The sequence below is a fragment of the Tinamus guttatus genome, unplaced genomic scaffold (assembly GCF_059628265.1).
Source record: "Tinamus guttatus ecotype Peru unplaced genomic scaffold, ASM5962826v1 Tinamus_guttatus_pri_ptg000133l, whole genome shotgun sequence".
Classification (NCBI taxonomy): Eukaryota; Metazoa; Chordata; class Aves; order Tinamiformes; family Tinamidae; genus Tinamus; species Tinamus guttatus.
In genome coordinates this window covers 1544450-1562200 of record NW_028288667.1, presented here as the reverse complement: position 1 = coordinate 1562200, position 17751 = coordinate 1544450, and the positions used below count along the sequence as shown (strand labels likewise).

At 42.1% G+C, this 17751-nt stretch overlaps 1 protein-coding gene across 1 annotated transcript in view; it reads left to right on the top strand.

Moving 5' to 3' along the window:
- The window catches only part of NCKAP5 (NCK associated protein 5), a 322734-nt gene that overhangs the window by 257951 nt on the left and 47032 nt on the right, over positions 1-17751 (top strand). The window contains exons 11-14 of the mRNA XM_088521803.1: positions 8462-8566; positions 11509-11700; positions 12165-16015; positions 16686-16863. Coding sequence (XP_088377929.1) covers positions 8462-8566; positions 11509-11700; positions 12165-16015; positions 16686-16863 — 4326 coding nt within the window. The remainder of the gene's footprint in view (positions 1-8461; positions 8567-11508; positions 11701-12164; positions 16016-16685; positions 16864-17751) is intronic.

Genomic DNA, 17751 nt, shown 5'->3' with positions numbered 1-17751 from the left:
TTAATTTTAGTATGGTAGAGCCAGTAATTCGCATGAACTGGCAATCTGCCCATTTCTTCTTTTTAAACCATTTCTCAAATGAGTATTTTGAAGAAAAAAAGGGTTAGAATAAAGTACCATTGTATCCTAGTTGGATACAATGTACAAGGTTCAACTAAACCTAAAAGGTTTTTCTTACTTGAAATTATTCTGTCAGAGCCAAAAACAATGCATTAGTGTTGGAGAGAAAACAAGTATCTAAAAGCCTTTAAACTCACAATAAGGATATTTTCTTGAAATCTGCCTCCCTCTTTTCCACTTCCTTCAGACCATCTGACACTTCAGCAATATTAAAAAAAATGTGGAGGGATGGAGAAACCTTTCAAATGCCTAACACTGAGGCAGGGAAAATACGGCTTGTTCAACATTAACCTTGACAGATTCAGACTCTTGTCATTTGAATGAATGAACCTTTCCAGTGTCTAGCTTGCTGGACCTTGAGAAACCGCGATGAGGAAGGATTGTAAAAACGGTGCTCATCGCCCTTGAATTATTTTCCTGCATAAATGAGTGATTTGAGTGGAAACCAAATGAGGATGAATCTTGCTCACTTGAGTCACCTGTTTGCAGCCAGTGAACTTCGATGCAAAACAGTGCTTATCCTCTTCTGTTGCCACGTATTGATCTCAAATATCTTCCCTGAGCCTTGTCTCTTCTTTTCCTCCTACAGGCAAAAGGTTAGAGTTAGATAATAGTATTAATTTTCCAGACATCTGCACATGTTTTAATAGCCTTTGGAAGGCTTGAAATGGTTTCTGTTTGACCACCACAGGGCTAAAATACCATTAAAACCTAGATTGTAGCAATACATAACAATCATAGCCTTGTAGTTCAACCTAGCAATAAAAAAGCTAATTTATTTTATCGGAGATTTAAATTAATCTGATGAACTCCTCTCTGAACAGGAGCTGTAGCACCACTGTTTCAGCAATAGCATGGGCATGTGTATTTTGAAAAACAGACATAAGGCTGCAACAAACCTTGTGTACTTATTTGTTCTGTGTGCTTTGTGAGTGCGTGTTGGTGTGTGCAGCTAGTAGAACTAACCATTCCTGAGACCATGCTGTTATCCTTCCCATCATCTCTTCGTTCTTAGACCCATCAAGAAAAATCATGATCAATAGATCCAAGCCAGGCTCCATTCTTATTTCTTTCTATTTTTTTCAGCACTCTGAGAACTGGATTTTTCACACGAGCAAAAGTCATTCCTGGTCGGTAGATTGAGTTTAAAATAGCTTCTAAAACAGACACATGCAGCTAATAAGGATAGTTTTAAAAATCTGTGAAAGCGATATCTAGATCTGAGACAGTTTTCATTTCTAGCTGTATGCTAAGGGAAAGCTTCAGCTTATCCCATTATAAAGTGATAAAGCAGCATTTGATAGGAGCAGCTTCTGTGATAAAATGATCATGGCAGCACTGAGAAAGAATCTAATAGGGGAATTGATCTGTAGATTCCAATTCTGTAAGAGCCAACATCGATCAACATAAATGTCAATAACAAGATCGTACTGAGGTCTGCCTAATTCCTTTAGATGATTTGGGGACAAAATCAGAAAGCGAATGTGAAAATGAATTTTTAACTGTAGGAATCAAAATGACAAAGACCAAAATTACACTGTGCTGCCAGGAGTATCCGTGGCTGTCACGGTGTCAGCACTTCAGCAGTGTGCCAAAATCAGTGGGTAGCATTTGGTCAGAAAGTGATTGATAAGGCAGCACATATTGTATACATGAGAGTACTTAAAGAGTACTTTTAATCTGTGTTCCCATGTTAAAGCATTTTTTGAGTACGGTCAAAAGAAGACAACTGCCTTTTTAGTGTTAAAGCAGCGATACTGTGTGTAAGGCATGTCATAAAAGATTAATGCTATAGGTCTTCCTTGCCACGAAATTTTGAAGTATAAAATCATTTTCTAGACTGATTCTGACCACTCCGAAATGTTAAAGAAAACTGGGTTTGTGTGTAAGGTAACAAGGTAAGTGTCAGAACGTGCAGGACTCTGATGCTCACGTAATTCAGAGCACCTGTGAGATGCAGGCACTCACTCGGCAAAGTGGAATTAACGTATTAATTAATATTAGATCAGTGGAAAGGTATTTATGAAAAGCATTTATTGCTTTTTGTGCTAAATGAATGCAGAAAAAATACAAACAGATACTTAGTAAGAGGATTGTCTGTTCAACAATACTTTTTTTTCGTAAAACTGCTGTTGTACCATATGCAAGGAGTCTTCCCTGAACAAGCTCATTGAAAACATTTATTTCATAAATTATTTACATTCTGACTAGCTGATTATCAGGTCATTGGTGTAAACTGTTGACTTTACAGTAATTACAAACCACAGGGGATTTTATACATGTACTCTCCTAAGAAAATAAATTAGCTCATTTTATTAATACTGCGGTATTTACAGACCCCTACCGTCATGTTATTAAAATGAGAACTAAAAGTTGGGAGTCTTGGAGCTTGAAAACACTGATAGAGATATAAAATGAAAACTCGGATCAGAGAGGATTACTTTGTGGTTTTCAATGCAACTTTTATTTAAAGCAGTTTATAAAAATTAATAAAACTGGGGGATTTAGAAGAGGAGTAATTTTGGGCTTTGTGAACTCTCTGAAGAATACAGCGAGATTATGTTATTTATGTTTATGCATCAAATGTCTAACAAATACCTCCCAATTTATACCCTAGGACATCAGTTCTCAGTTGTCAGTTCTCAGTTCTCAGTTACGCTGGGGTCTAATTCAGTGATGTTGCCTGTCTCCAAATGGCTTGGTTAGAGCAGAGGGTAGCAAGACTGTAGCAGCCGAAGCAGATGCAAGCAAAACCTTTGTTTTATTCTTTGTGCTGGATTTGCCCTGTTAACAGGATTTTCTGATGTAGTCCTAGCACCCTAATCTTCCATACAAATGTTTGTAATGTCATACCCTTGTACTTCGTCTTGGATGTTGTCTGTTAAGTCTCAGCAAACTCGCCTGGAGGATTTGCCAGCAAAACCAACAAACTGCTGTTAATGCCGTGTTTGAATGTAAAGCCTGGCATCTTCTGTATCAGCAGACTTTTCGTTTTTTAGCAACTTCACCCTGACAAGAGGGCAAAAACATCAAAAACAAACGGAGAAAAAAATCATATTAGAACTTGCATGGTAATATTTTTCTAAGATTAACGGAAAATCGAATTCACTTGACTTGACGAAATTTCCAGAATAGCTGGAAGGAGCCTTTTTTTGTACTAAGGAATGGTTTAGCTTACTGAAATATATTTTACGCTTAATCCTTTAATATTCATTTTGCGTATGGCTCTTCCTGCTGTTAACACTGAGCAGTAAGGCTTGTGGTTCTGTTTGCTGCTGCTAAGACCAATAAATAGTCTCCAACTGCTCACAGAAGCCCCTGTGGGGCTATCCTGGGGTTAATTTACTGGGGATTAACCCCCCTACCTTGGGGAAGGGAGGAATAGTTTAAACTGGAAGGCTGTTAGTTTCCTCTTCTAATTTTAGCCCTCATTCTGTGCTAAAGCTCAGCCCAGCAGCAGGAGGAGGGAATTCCTGGAGAAGGAAGGTCTTGCTGGTGCCTTGTCCTTTCCCTCTCCCTGGGCTGCTCCTTGGTGCACAATGTTGGTGCCTAAGGGAGTTCTCAGGTAGAGGTTGATGGGTCACCTGCACTATAGGTACAAGTGAGTCCGAAGATTTGCTACAAAGAACCCTTTTGGGAACCCTTTGGAACCCTTATGGAGTCAAAGCTGTTTGCTTTACCCATAGGCATGTAACAAATTTGTAAGGAAAAGACCTAAATCTGAAAGTGTAAAATGTGGAGCTGTTGTCTTGCTCCCAGAAAATGCCACCCTCATGCTGACAACGAGAAGAATTCCTACCCGAGCCTGGTGTTTCTTCCCTTGAAAACCCTCAGGTATTTTCTCCCGTCTCTAGGACCAGCGGTTGTTCTGTTATTCTTCATCAGCTAATGCTCCCTCTCTTTCTTCATGCACTAGTGAAAATCTAGAGAGAAATTCACCTATATGGATATTTCGGCCTAGGAGGGCCACATTTTATTTTGAGAAGAATTATTTAACTGTGTCTTTCTGGGCAGAAATACATGAAGAATGTGAGCATTTATTCCTGTGCATAGGAGACCTGATCTCACTTAAAGGCACCCCTGAAAAGTGGCAACAAAAGTCTGAGGTGATTCAAATTGGTAGAATAAATAGTGGCTGCGTTGTGGGTTATTAGAGAATTAGGACAAAAAGAAGACAGATTTTTCCATCATGAAATGTCCTTGAAAGTGCCCTAAAGGGAATAGGTATAAAAACGAATTTGAGGTGGCATATGACATGCACAATAACTCTACCAGGAAAGTGTCTTTCTTCACATTCAATAAACTGCAGGAAAGATGAAGGAAAACTCCTAACTAAGCTGGTTAACGGGTGGAAAGCACACAGTGTGAGAATCGCTGTTGTCATTAGGAACTGTAAAAATGGAAAAAATAATTCTCTCTGTTTTTGTGATGGCCGTGAAGTTCTCTTTAGCTGAAGTAAGTAGTAGGAGAGCAGGACATAATTCTATTATATAACGACACGGTATAATAATATATAATTTCCAAGAGCTGAAGTTAAGTATTGTATTTTCATTACATCAATGATATATAATAAAACATGAGGCATTGCTTTATATTCACAATATGCAATTTCAATAACATTTCCTATATTTCACTACACTTTTGTATCATATTTATCTATTTTTTATTGACAACCATTTGTTTTGCTCTCTTTAGAAAGAGCAAATTAGATTTGCCATATGCCAAATGCATGTGCATTATAGACGCTTAAGTTGTCTGTTAAATGTTTGCGCATTCTGACATTGAGCTCCAATTTATTACTGTTTTTACCTTTTTTCCATATATTTAACTTGCATTTTTATTTCAGAGCATTTAATGTATGTAAAGTTCACATTTTACACTTCAATCACCTAGAATCACCTAGAAGCAGCCCTCTCTTTTGATGAGCCTCTGTTGCCCCATAAAGAACCCTTCTTGCTTTTTTTTTTTCTTCTTTTTTTGGCATGTTTTTGATATGGTATTTGGTAGAGTTACCAAATTTAGTAGGTCAGGCACAGAATGGGATGGGTGGTGTTGCTGCCTGTGCCCTTGAAAGGCTTCCTGCTTTGGGCAGAAAATTATTAGAAGTGTGGGGCGTGAAGCCAGCAAATATTTGTAGCTCCAGAGCGCTGAGGAGGAAAAAGTCCTCTCTGAAAACGTCTCCACGATTCCTTCCCCGTGAGTGATGGGCTTTGGCTCGCGTGAGAAAAGCAAAGCCAATTGATTTAATAGCAATTAACTCGTCCAATATTGGAGAGCCGCGTACAGTTTGGCATAATTCACTGAAAACTGTTCTGGCAGTGCTGCAGGCCATTAGGCGTTTCAGAGAAAAAAGGAGATGGGAACTGCTAGATATTCCGTAGGGATGGCAGCGAGATGCACAAGGTCCAGGGTCTCCTCTGACACGGCCTCATGCCTCCTCCTCCTTCGTCCTCCTCGAAACGCTCCATGAGGAGATTCCTGGGAGAGAAGGAACACCTTTCTGCTTGATGGATTGGTCATCTGCCCGCCGGATAATTGTGTTTCCTATTGCACCTGCTATAATAGGTTTCCACTTAAATTATCAATTACTTTGTTTTCATTTTTTGTGGGGCCTACAGGAGTTAATCCTGCCTTTGAAGCACGCTGCTCTGTCTCCGCTGAAAAACAAGCGAGGCAGGAGAGAGCCCTGGTAATCGAGGCTGGAAAATTGCTGCGGCGCCCACGCGCATCCCGGGGCTCCCAGCCGGCCCCGCTCCCGCTCCCGCTTTTCCGCAGGCCGCTGCAGCGCACGAGACCCGAGCACCGAGCGCGACGCTTTGGCCTCAGGTCGGAGCCTTCACGTAGCCCTTCTCCGTCGTGGTCGGCCACGCTGCCGCCCGGGCATGGCGCCTTCCGCGCTGTTCTGCTGGAAGCAGCAGGAACTGCTGGATCGGGACTGTCATCCACAACCAAGCGTGGAGCGCCAAGCACGCGGCCCGCTCTGCTCAGCTGAGAAGGAGTCAAGATGTGCACCTAGCGCAATCCGTCCCTTCACTTTAAGTGGATCATTAATGAAATCCTTTAGGAATAGTACATTTTTCCCTCTTTTTGAACCAGCAAGTGCGGAAGGGAGGAAAAATAAAGGAGAAACGATTTTCTTATCTTTGCTTTTGTAATTGGATGACTTGCTTCAGTGCTGTGTGTCCATATTTAATTAACGCTCTACCTTGGCCTCGGCTCCGCGGTTCGTTAACGCGAGGCGCTCGCTGGCTGTGCAGCCATTCCAGTTTATTTGCGTGTGTGGGGGGCAATATTTCCAACGTGAGAAGCTTTTCTTCGATACAGACATGTAATCACCTTATACTTCTTGGAGTGCCACTTTCCTTCCTTCTTCATTAATCATTTAGCCTGCCGATTCACTGTTATCATTACAGCCCTGTAGAGCCTTCCTTGCCGCGTGGCTGGGGCAGGAGCCCGGTCCACAGGGGTTTTTACTGTGTGCTCTGCTGGGAGAGGCTCTGTCTTTGGTGAATTTTGATGGAAATTTATTATTTCTAAGCGGGCTGGTCTCTGGCCTTAAGTCTGATCTGGACAGTAACAGGGGGCACTGAACTCCATTGGATGGCTTTATAAGGATATATATATATTTTTTTCCATGTTGAAATGCATGTAAGTTGTTGGGTAAGTAATGAAATATTCAAAATACGTTGCTTGGAGAAAGATGAAGAAAGCCTTACAAACACAAAGCTGTATAGCAATATTTCTAGAGTACTTTTTGGAGAAAATAGATACTCAGGGATTCATCCACCTCAGCTGTCCCCAGTCACCAGCCCTATCGTGTGGATCCAGCCATAGGAATTTACTCTAAAACATCTGTGAAGGCAGAAATCGGGCGAGCCGTTTCACTGGGGAAACTAATTCCTCTGCAAAGGGCAAGTACAACAGCTGTTCCTAACATCAGTGATTCCTGCTTCTGAAAGAAAAAAAACACAAAAGTGAAATTTTCTGGTGGTTCAACTATACAGCTGGGATTATTGTCAAGAAAAACATATGTACTACAGCAGTAAACCTGTGAGCTTGGAAAGGCTTTTTACCCAGAGCAAATCTTGAGCAAACACGCGACAGCAGCTCTAACAACAGCATCTTAAGGGGTGCACGCTGAATAGCCCGGGCATAGGCATGACTGGGGTTGCAAACTATGCATCCTGGCTGCAGTTATTGAGAAACACGGTGGATACTGAGTGCTTGGAGCACCTTCACCTAGTCAGTAATATGCTGGACGAAATGTGCTTGTACCAGACATGGAGCACTGGAGCCGTTTCCCATCATCTGCTGCAGGAGGATAGTACCTGCTAAGGAATCACTGTATAAAGCCTCAGATGAATACACAGCTTTGAGAACTGGCTCCCGGATTAAAAATCAGTGATTACAAAAAAATGACTAAACCATCTGGAATAGAGCCCCCTTTTTCTTTCGTGATGTCCTTTTTCACTGATTTCAGTGGGCTGTGAGTCAGATCCGTAACGTCTCTAACGTGTTGTGTTGGTCCCGTGGCTGACAAGATAGCAGGTACTCCTTTTGAAGTCATCAGCCAAGGTGTTTACATAAATCATGGGTTTTATTGAAACTGCAATTAAAACAACTCAGGCTTAATGCACAGTGAAAGCCTTGGTAATTAGTATACAGGTGGATACGAGGGAAATGGCACCGATTTAGCCATCCTCTCAGTGAAAAGTGAAATAAAGTACTGTGCTTGTAATCGGACAACGCGTGAATATTAATGCTCAAAATCCTCCGAGTCCCTAGTTCCCTGATGCAATTATTTTCTATTCACATTAATTGTTCCTAACAGATGACATGAATGACTTAGAGTTAAAATGTGTGCAAGGGAAGCCTTCACCAGATCAATTCTGTTTAAAAATAGAGTCGCTTTTACTCGATCATTCACTCAAGATGTAGCAGTGCCAAAATAAAACAACATTAACAGGTTGATTGATTTGTAAATGTTAATTTTGTAGTTCATTTATTTGCTTTTTTTTTCTCCTGAAACCTGTCAAACACTCAGGATAATGGTGGGATCCATGTTCATTTGTCATTGTTGCCTGTGGAATCGTGGTGAGCTGTAAACCAATGACTGGGAGAAAAAGGAGTTTGTTTTAGCTGAAGAATCATCTCTTCTTCGTAGAGCAAGTCCTGGGCCAAATGAGCAGGAACAGCAACCTCCCAAATTAGGACAAATCCTCATTAACTCCAGGGTCTTCATATCCCTCAAAATTTAAGCACAAAGTTTAGAATTGTAAAAATGCTGATGTGCTGCATAGCTGACATTTATGCTTTGGTGTTTCCCTTCTTCCCCCTCTAGAAACTCCATTCGCGCATCTTAGATCTCTCCTCCGGGGATTTGCTGTTGGAGGTGGAAAGGAACAGGAGCTTGGTGCCATCGCGGACTGCCGATGCTCAGACACACGTGAGTGTTTGCGCTGCCCTCGGCTCCCTCGTCGGAGCCTTCCCCCTTCTTCCCGCTGAAGTGCGACGTCGCGGGTGAGCCATAAAACCGGGCGTCGAATCGAAGCGCCGCCGGGGCGGATACCGATACTGCATCTTCCTTCTGCTCTCTGAAATTCAATGTTGTGTTCTCAGGTGATATAGTAAGCAGATACTGTCACTGTGTGCAAAAAAGCATAAATCTCAGCAGTGTCCCCAAGACACCTTTTTGGGTATTGATTACATCTCAGAATCTCTGAGAAATGGTCAAGGAGCTTTTTATTAAAGCCCATGTACCATATTATTCATCCTACTTTTATGATATATTATGTATGAACTTTTAAAAATTCATGTCTCTGCATTTTTTTTTCTAGATGGCGTTAGCGTTGTGCTTATTTGGCAAAACTTTAGCTGGTGTGGCTTTCATGTTTCATTGTCAAAGAGAAAAGTAGCTGAAAAAACAAAAGTCACATAAAGATAGAGGGAAACAAAGAGAACAAGAAGAGAACGTTGAACCTGTCCATGCCTTTGATCTTGAAGTACAATAGTGTCAACAGAAATGTAATCTGCTTTGTAATACATATTTTAATGAAAAGGCATTGTTTCAAAGGTTCACAAAGGTGCTAACGACCCTTTACATAGTATGTAATTTAGCTGCAGGGTTAGGGTTTTTCTGAGCATATAGTTTTGTCTCCATAATTGTTTGATTCTTTCAGTTCTCACTTTAGTAACAGTTAGGTGTTTTAATTGCTGTGTTGCAGTCAAGCTCTTGTATGCCAATTTCATTAAAGGTAATGATTTAAAACTCACGATTACAAAAAAAATGCAAATTCCATAATGTCATTTAATTAACTGATGTACAAGTTGAATATATTTAATTGATAAACATACTATTTAAAGTTCTTTCTCGGAGAGCAGAGACAAATGGCAGGAGAAAAATCCAGTCCCATTCTAATGATCTTAATGCAGTCTAGAAATAGGGTAGTCATCCTACTTCAGAATCTCTGGTCATGTGATTTTTTTTTTCAGATTTCTCCTCTGTTTAAACCATAAAAGTGATTACTGTAATACCCCACTTTTGCTTCCCCCAGGTTTCTGTCCGTTTTTCTTGCTGCAGGAAGTCTAGGAGCAAACACCTTTCTTTTTGGTGCAAAGGAAGGGGGTGTGAGCGAGGGGATGGAAAGACCAAGCAGGACACCCCGATCTCCTCTTTTCTCTTAATCTTGCAGGGGAGGATTATAGAGACATCCTTCCCTTAAGCACTCTGGTGCCCGGAACGTAGCCTAGTGGATAGTCTCCCATAGGAGCCAGGACACCAGCAGTAGTGGCTTGTATCAGCAAAGTCTATCCCCGAGCCCAAAGCAGAGGCATCATCCTGCCTCTGATGACAGGAGCAGGAATTCCTCCCAGATCGAGAGGATTTAATGGCTGGTGCTCCCACCGGGGTTTGACTTCCTTGGGGAACATGTACCAAGAACTCCCAGAGGTGAAACTTGCTGCCTCTAAATGCTGTTCCCATTCATAGGCTTTCCCTGCGACAGAAGAATGATTTGCCCTGTAGTTACGTTTGTCAAAACCAGAACACTATTATGTCAGCTGAGCAATGAACAGCTGTACTGATGAACTCCTTGGCAGGAAGAAATCTGCTCCCTGCCATTTAACTGAAAAAAAAGGTTCAGCCCTAGAGCTATTAAATGGGAAGAAGTGGGTGAGAAAATGAAGAAAATGGAAGGCAGCAAAAGTCCAATAAACACATTAGTGCATGAGAGGTGCCTACAAACTACGCATTTTTTCCCCAAGACTTGCATGAAGAGGCTGTGTCTCTACTGCATATATTCAGTTTTGGTAATTGTTTTGTGGATTCCATAACTAGATTGCTCTGCATCTTCCTGAATATAAAGGTAAAAGTTTTGTCTAAGCAAAACTAATATAGACTGTAATACATTTTTTAAAAAAAAAGTCAATAAATATTCTTTGGGATTGCAAGATTGTTTTCTGCCATAATGAAATTGAAAACAAAGTTTTATAAAAATGCAGTCATGTCACTGTCTGGCATTCCTGCTAATTAAAAAGATGTCTGATTCTGTAAGAAAGCTAGAAGCTGAACAACAGAAGAGCACAGGCACTTAGCATTAAAAAAAAGCTCTAACATTGTTAGGCACAAGAGTATCAGTTGGAAAACAAATTAAAGGCATCCTAGATACTCTTACAGAGGTTTAATATTTTACCTAAAGTGCTATCTGCTCTTCATTACTCTCTTCCTCAAAGCTGGCACTTAGTCACAGTCAGCTGAAATTGCATTTGGAGAGGGGCGATAACTACACAAGTACTAAAGGCAGCCATAAAGTGTCAATAAATTGCATAAGCAAGAGGCTTCAGCTGTCGCCGAGTGACACCAAGATGGATGGTCCTACGTCAGAGAGTTTCTTAGACAAAGCTTTGAACTAGATAGGAAACCAAAATTAGACTGTAACGGAGAGATTCCATTCTCAGTGGACGTTGTGCCTGGGACACTAAATTAATTTGCCTTGTCCAGTGTGTAGAGCCTCATCTGTTACATTGTAGGGCTATAATGCAGTTGTCAAGATGCACTTGTACTCTTATAACTTTGTTTTCTATATCTTACTGAAGTGCGCTGCTTACGTACGAAGCATAATTCAAATAGACTCAAAATGATCTTTTGCAAAAGCAGATTACTGGTTCAAGAATAAAGGAAGAAGCATGGAGGCCTGTGGAATTTGTCCAAAACATACGAAAAACGTAGCAATTTTTACTTTAGTTCTCTGTATTATTTTCCCCACATGCTAATGGCATAATACAAAGGTGCAGGTAGCTTACTTGCTGCGTTTTGTCCTGCCTAATCAGGGGGAAGAAAAGTGATCTTTTCCCAGCCCTGAGATATTTCTGTTTCTTCTCATGTTCTAGGAATGCCAGCAGAATGTGAAATCCAGTATACCTGTCTTGAAATGCCACAGTCAATTAAATATGACAGGTCCTAGCCGCCTGTATCCCCGGAGCAGCTGCAGCAGCAGTGAGCTCTCCCTCTCAAGTGCTTGCAGTGAATATTCCAGTGGTTCCTCCTACACTTGGAACGATGGGAAAACATGCAGCAAAAGGGTAAATCAAATTAATTTGCTTCATTTATTAGCTTAAGTTCATTTGAAACAAGATTAATTGAATGGTTGACTGTTTTTGAAATGTTTTTTCTTCTCTCCTATATATTTAAACCAGTTGTCACTACACTGAGTTCTCTCTGCCTTCCTGCATCTCCCCTTCTCCCTCTAATTTTCTTTTTACAATTCTTTTATCGCTACAATTTGTTCACAGTTTCCTCATGTATTCTGACATTTCTTCTATCTTTTATAATCCTGTTTATCTTAATCCTTTCATTCATATTGTTATTCTTGCAGGTTTTAGGTGTGCTGCACCCTTCACACCACTATGAAAACCTGCATTAAAAGAGAACAATGCTATTAATAGCAGAGAATGAAACATAATGCCCTATGTAACTCCTAATTCTCTTTACTAAGATGGTAACTGGCAGTTTTGAGTAATATGCGAGTTTTATTTTGTCTTAACAGTCATCCATAACCTGGGATAAAAGAATAAGCATTGGCTCTTCACTCCCAAGCAACCTCTCAAGTCCTGCAGATGATCTACCTCCAACTCGTATCAAGGAAAACCATATCCTACAAGGGCTGAAAAAGTTACAGAAGCAAAAAATACTGCTTGAGTCACCTTCAGTAATATCAAAATGGGGTTACAAAGACTGCATGAACTCCAATGAAGGCATTTATTCCCCAGGAGTTAAATGTGGGAGCCATAAAGAACAGACCCATTGTAAGCCAACAGAAATGGGAAATATTTGCGTTGAACACAACAAAACTTTCTCTTACGATTCAGATTCACACGATGACATAGACGACGACTCTTCGTCTTTACTGCTGCTGCAGGAAGTACCAAGCAAGGACTGCAGGATCTGTTGTAACAAATTAACTCACAGTGTTTCTGACAGCCTATTTGATTGGGACCTTAATAGGAAACAGTTGCCTGAAAGAAGCTCATATTTTAATTCAAAAGAAAGACCTGAAAAATTGACAAGTTTTGTCAGTGCGTTTCAGGCAGAAGTAAAATCGTGCAGCAGAGCAGAGCTGCCTGAGTTGCGGTTAGATCAAAGCCTTGTTAATACAGGCTGGAAGGACCTTAATTTTCAACTCTCAGATACTGATGACAATGAAATCTTGGATGAATTACATATAGAAAGCAGCGATGAGAAGAGTCCCTCAGATCTGTTAGCGACTCCCTTCCCCGAGAAGTACACGAAGACTGCTGACACGCTCGTGGTGGTGGAGACTTCTCAGCTTGTATCTGCTGACAGAGAAGACAAGCAGCCCCCTGCTCACTCAGATATTAGGCCAAAGACGTGTAACTTTGTTAAACAACAAAAGGTTATAAAGAAGACCTCTTCTGAAGAGTGCATTACTGTAATATTTGATGCTGAGGATGGTGAGCCTATTGAATTCAGCTCACATCAAACCGGAGTTGTCACTGTAACAAGAAATGAAATTTCAATCAACCAGCCACAAACTAGGTCCAGTGCAGAATATACTGAACTTATACCTCAGGGAATAGCTAGTTTGCAGACAGGACCCAACGCTAGAAAGTACACTGCTTTAGAAAGACCTGAAGATGAAACTGAGAAAAGGTCTGCAGAAGAAAACATGGGGAATAAAAACACCGCTGTCCCCATGAGCTGCAGTGAACCTTCCGGCTGTGGGAGAGCAGTACTGCAAAATGCTCCGCGACAGAAACTAGTGAAGCCGGTGTATGATGTATCATACAAGGCCAGCCCCAGCTCCACTGTGCATGCAGGCATCAGTCAAAAGCCAAACCTCACTAAAATACCCAGCAGAGGGAAATTTTCTCCTCAGAAAACCACGATGACAGAGAGCGAGGAGACACCTGCATCTGCGGGACCTGCAGCCCTTGAAAAATCGCCTGCTCTGCCACCTGTAAAGCTTTCCAGATTTAAAAAGGCACAAAGTCCTCCTCGTAATTTGGACTCAAAAGTCACCCTCCAGCTCCCAAAGTCCCCTGCCCACCCTCTGCCCGGCCCGAAGCCTCCAGGTAGAAGCGATGGGATGAAGAACCCAAAGAGCCAGAGCCCAGGATCACCACTGTTGCCTCAGCACCTTATAGAGCCCAGTGACTACAGAGAGCCTCCCACCAGAGATGTCCACTGCAGCGCAGCAGCTGGAGATGCCCGGTCACCATCACCTCCTCTTCCTCCAGGCAGGTCAACCTCACTGCTAATTAGGCCTAATTATGGTCATTCACCACCTGTATCTGTAAAGTTAGGAGCAGCTGGTTCCAGTGAAACAGCAAAAAATGTACTTAAATCATCACCATTAAAAGGGACTGTGAACTCTGGCTTTCATAATCAATCTAGTCATGAAATGCAAGCAAAAACTGTATCTTCTGGGGCCAAAATTGAATTATCTTACCTTCAGGAAAATGCAGAAGCAATTATGCAAAATAAATGCATATCTCAGCAAGCCCACAGCACATGCCAAGGACTTTCCAAAGTTCCCACAAAGCAAGTTTGCCCCAAAGCCCCTAATCAGCTGCCTCTCTGCAGGAACCGTGATTTTTCTAACACAGATTTTCCAACAGCCAGATCTTTTTCCCTAGATTGTCCATCACTGGAAACAACTTCTTCACCAGGCGCATATTCCAGCAAAAAAGACACTTCCAGCGACAGTGGGATAGATCAGCCACAAAAGATGCCAAACCTTGTCCCCGCACCCTCTCAGCGCCGCACCGCGAGCACGAGCGAGCCTCAGCTCTCTCAGGTAAACAGTCCCCCAATGTCAACACTGTTCCACGGTAATAATGCTGCAAATGCTACCCAGGGCTCTAACGAGAAAGGGCTGAGAGCCCGTCGCCCTGTAGGACTGAAATTATTTGTTAAATCGCCCCAACTTCTCCGAAAGAGCTCTACTGTACCGGGGAAGCAGGAAAAAGACAGCATCAATGCAGCTTCCAAAAGCAACGTGACTGCAAATAAGGGCAAGCAGGATGAATCGAGATGCACAGGCACCAGAGGAGCAAGGGACACTGAATTAAAAGACTCTAAGTCTGACACTGAAATAAAAGATAATTTTACTGGGGGACTTAGCATGGATGCAGCGTCATCGCATTCACATGAGAACTGCAGCGTGGTGGTGGACAGAGGAGATGGGTTAGAAAACAAGTTGGTGAAGAGATCTCTTTCCTCTAGCAACAAGTCGCACTTGAAACCGGCACTGGGCATGAACGGAGCAAAAGCTCGGAGCCAGAGTTTCAGTGTTCACCTAGGGGAAAAGGCATCTGCCCTCGGGACAGAGGGGCTTGGGAAGGTGCGGACCCAGATCATTACCAACACCTCGGACAGAGGAAATTCCCTAACGAGGCAGAACTCGGCCATGGAAGGACTTCAAATCAGGGTTGTTCCCGGCTCGGCGGCCACATCAGAGACTCTTTCAGCCGTTCCTAAAGCCTCAGAAAGCTCTTATTCTAGACAAAGTTCTCTGGGAAATGCGAGTAACGGCAGCAGCCAGCATGGAAGCCCAAGCAGGCTGCCGTTCAGATCACCTCCAAGGCTGGACTTGTTCCATGGTGCTTCAAAGGGCGATGGACACAAACCACTTGCTCAGAAAGATGCCCGCGGTCTATCCATCCTGGGTGAGAAATGCAGAGAAGGTTTCAAACACGAACCTCTAAATAAAAAAAGTGCCGTCCAAGCCGCAGAGCTGGAATTCACGGTGTCAACTGCTGTCTCCTCTGAGCAAATTTCATCCTTTCAGAGCGTGGAAGGGCTGCGGTGTCCTCAGAAACTTGAAGCAATGAAGTCGCAAAGACAGCAAATGTCTTTGCAGTTAGCAGAAGCCTCTGAGAAGGTTACAGGTGTTTTGAGTTCCCCTGCTCTACAACCTACAATAGAGGAGAAAGTCATGTTGTGCATCCAGGAAAATGTGCAGAAGGGTCAGGGACAAAGCAAATCTCCCACTGCTGAGACTAAGCAAAAAACTGGGCCCTCCCTGGCGAGCTGGTTTGGCTTTCGGAAGAGTAAACTGCCAGCCCTGAGTAGCAGGAAAACTGACATTCCTAAAACCAAGCTAGAAAAAAAAGAAGCAAAAGTCTCTGGGTTTGGAATTAAGCAGGCAAGAGTAGAGAAAAAAAAGGAAAAAAAGAAAACTGACCAACACTGTGAAATGGAGAGTGAAGTTAACAGGAAAGCAGACAGCAGTGACACTGTAGATGATGTTCTGAAGAGCAGAAATATGAGAGCTTCCCAAGACATTCCTGGCCAGCCTGGCTGTGAGCAAGGCAAGGGCTGCAGCCCGGCTGCGTGCTCCCCAAAGGACAGCTTTATGAGAGAGCTGTTAAACAGGTAACGCCCGGGGAGAGGGTTTGGGATGTGCCAAACCTGGCACCTCTAGGCGCTAAGCTCAGTGTGTGCTGCCGACACGGCCTGGTAGCGAACGTTTTGTGCTCTGTAAGGGACTTTAAAGGAAAAGAAATGAAGAGTGAGATGTTACTTTCGTTCCTGTTACTTTGTTAGCTAAATCAATGGTCTTCGAAATTAAAGAATGACAAGTTACATCCACGTTGATAAAAATTCAAATGATTTCAGAAATCAAGAATCTAAACAGATGGTGTGAAAAAAACAGAAGATAATTAGGTACATATTTTAATGTATTCCATTTTCATTTATTATAACCAGCAAGCACGTATTTGGTAACTAGTCAGAATTAATTACATTTACAGCTCCCATAACCTCAGGTCACAGAAAAACTTAACAATTACTGTGCAGCATTTTCATGTTTGCCCCCGGCAGTCCCAAATATAAAATAAATCATTACATGTGAAAGAGTAAATTGATATACTGCCTGAAATTGCAAGTGACAGATTTGATCAAGGCTAGTTAGAAACATTTATCACTCAAAGGTCTAGAGACAGAAAGATACAGAGAGGTTACTTTAAACATTAAAGGAATGGGAAAGTGGAGTGATTGAAGAAGGGCAATGTAATTTATCAGAGGAATCGCTCTCTACCTGCAGAGTTGATAAGGAAGCAGCTCAGCAGACAGAAAGTGGATCAAATAATGTTTCCTACAGGAGTGTGTCGAAGGGCAGCTCCCAGGGCTCCTCTCTTCACGACAACTCTATCAGCTCTCAAGGAATCCACAAGAAAAACAGCAAAACAAAAGCTGATATGGAAATGCAGAATCAGACCCTGGTAAGTGCTTTAGTACATGAAAACAATATTACCTTCTCTTTAACTTCTGGAAGTGTTCTTTATTGCTGGTGCAGGCAAACAGGATAATAACTGTTTATATATGATAGAAAAGATTGTGTGTAGCTAGAAAACGATGAATTAATACAGAAGTTGGCAGCTCCACTGTAGGCCAGGTTATACAGCTAGTCGTGAGGATCCTACTGCTTCTGCTGGCAGTTCAATTCCAGGGGAAATATATGCACAATGATGCTGTAATCATGCTGCTGTGCAGTGAAATAATAGGGCCATTTTCTGTTTTTCCCCTTTTTTCCATTTCCCTGAAAATTGCATGCCACCATTGAACATTCCTCTGAACGTTACTGAAATCGTTAAGCCTAAAAAAAGCAGTGCTGGTAGGAGAGGGCAGAGTGTTTGATCACGACTGGGGGTATTTGTCATGTGAGAGGGAAGCTTTCAAAGCAGAGGCATCTGTTAGTCCCTGTACCCCAGAAAATATCCCCATTAATGCCTTGTGGTTCTGAGCCTCAACATGGTGCTAACTCTACCTGATACTTTAATTTGCTGAGCAAGCAGGAGTGTTGCAATTCAGGAGAAAAGCGGGGGTTTTTGGTTAGCTGCTAGATCCTGGGTTATGGGGTGGTTAACTTTTGTGTTTTCTGAAAAATGTGTGCACAGAGTCTGGGATTATAACTTAAAGTCACACTGAACAGGTGCCCTTCCTTGTGAAGCTTTTAATAATTAACCTTACAATTTAGCAAGCAATTTCTTGCCTAGTAGAGGGCCCTTCCGATGATGTTTTAAAGTTCAAGCACCAGCAGAACTTGATCTTTCATAATTCAACTTCATCGACATTCTTTCCTCATTTCTGATAGCAGTCTTGACCATATG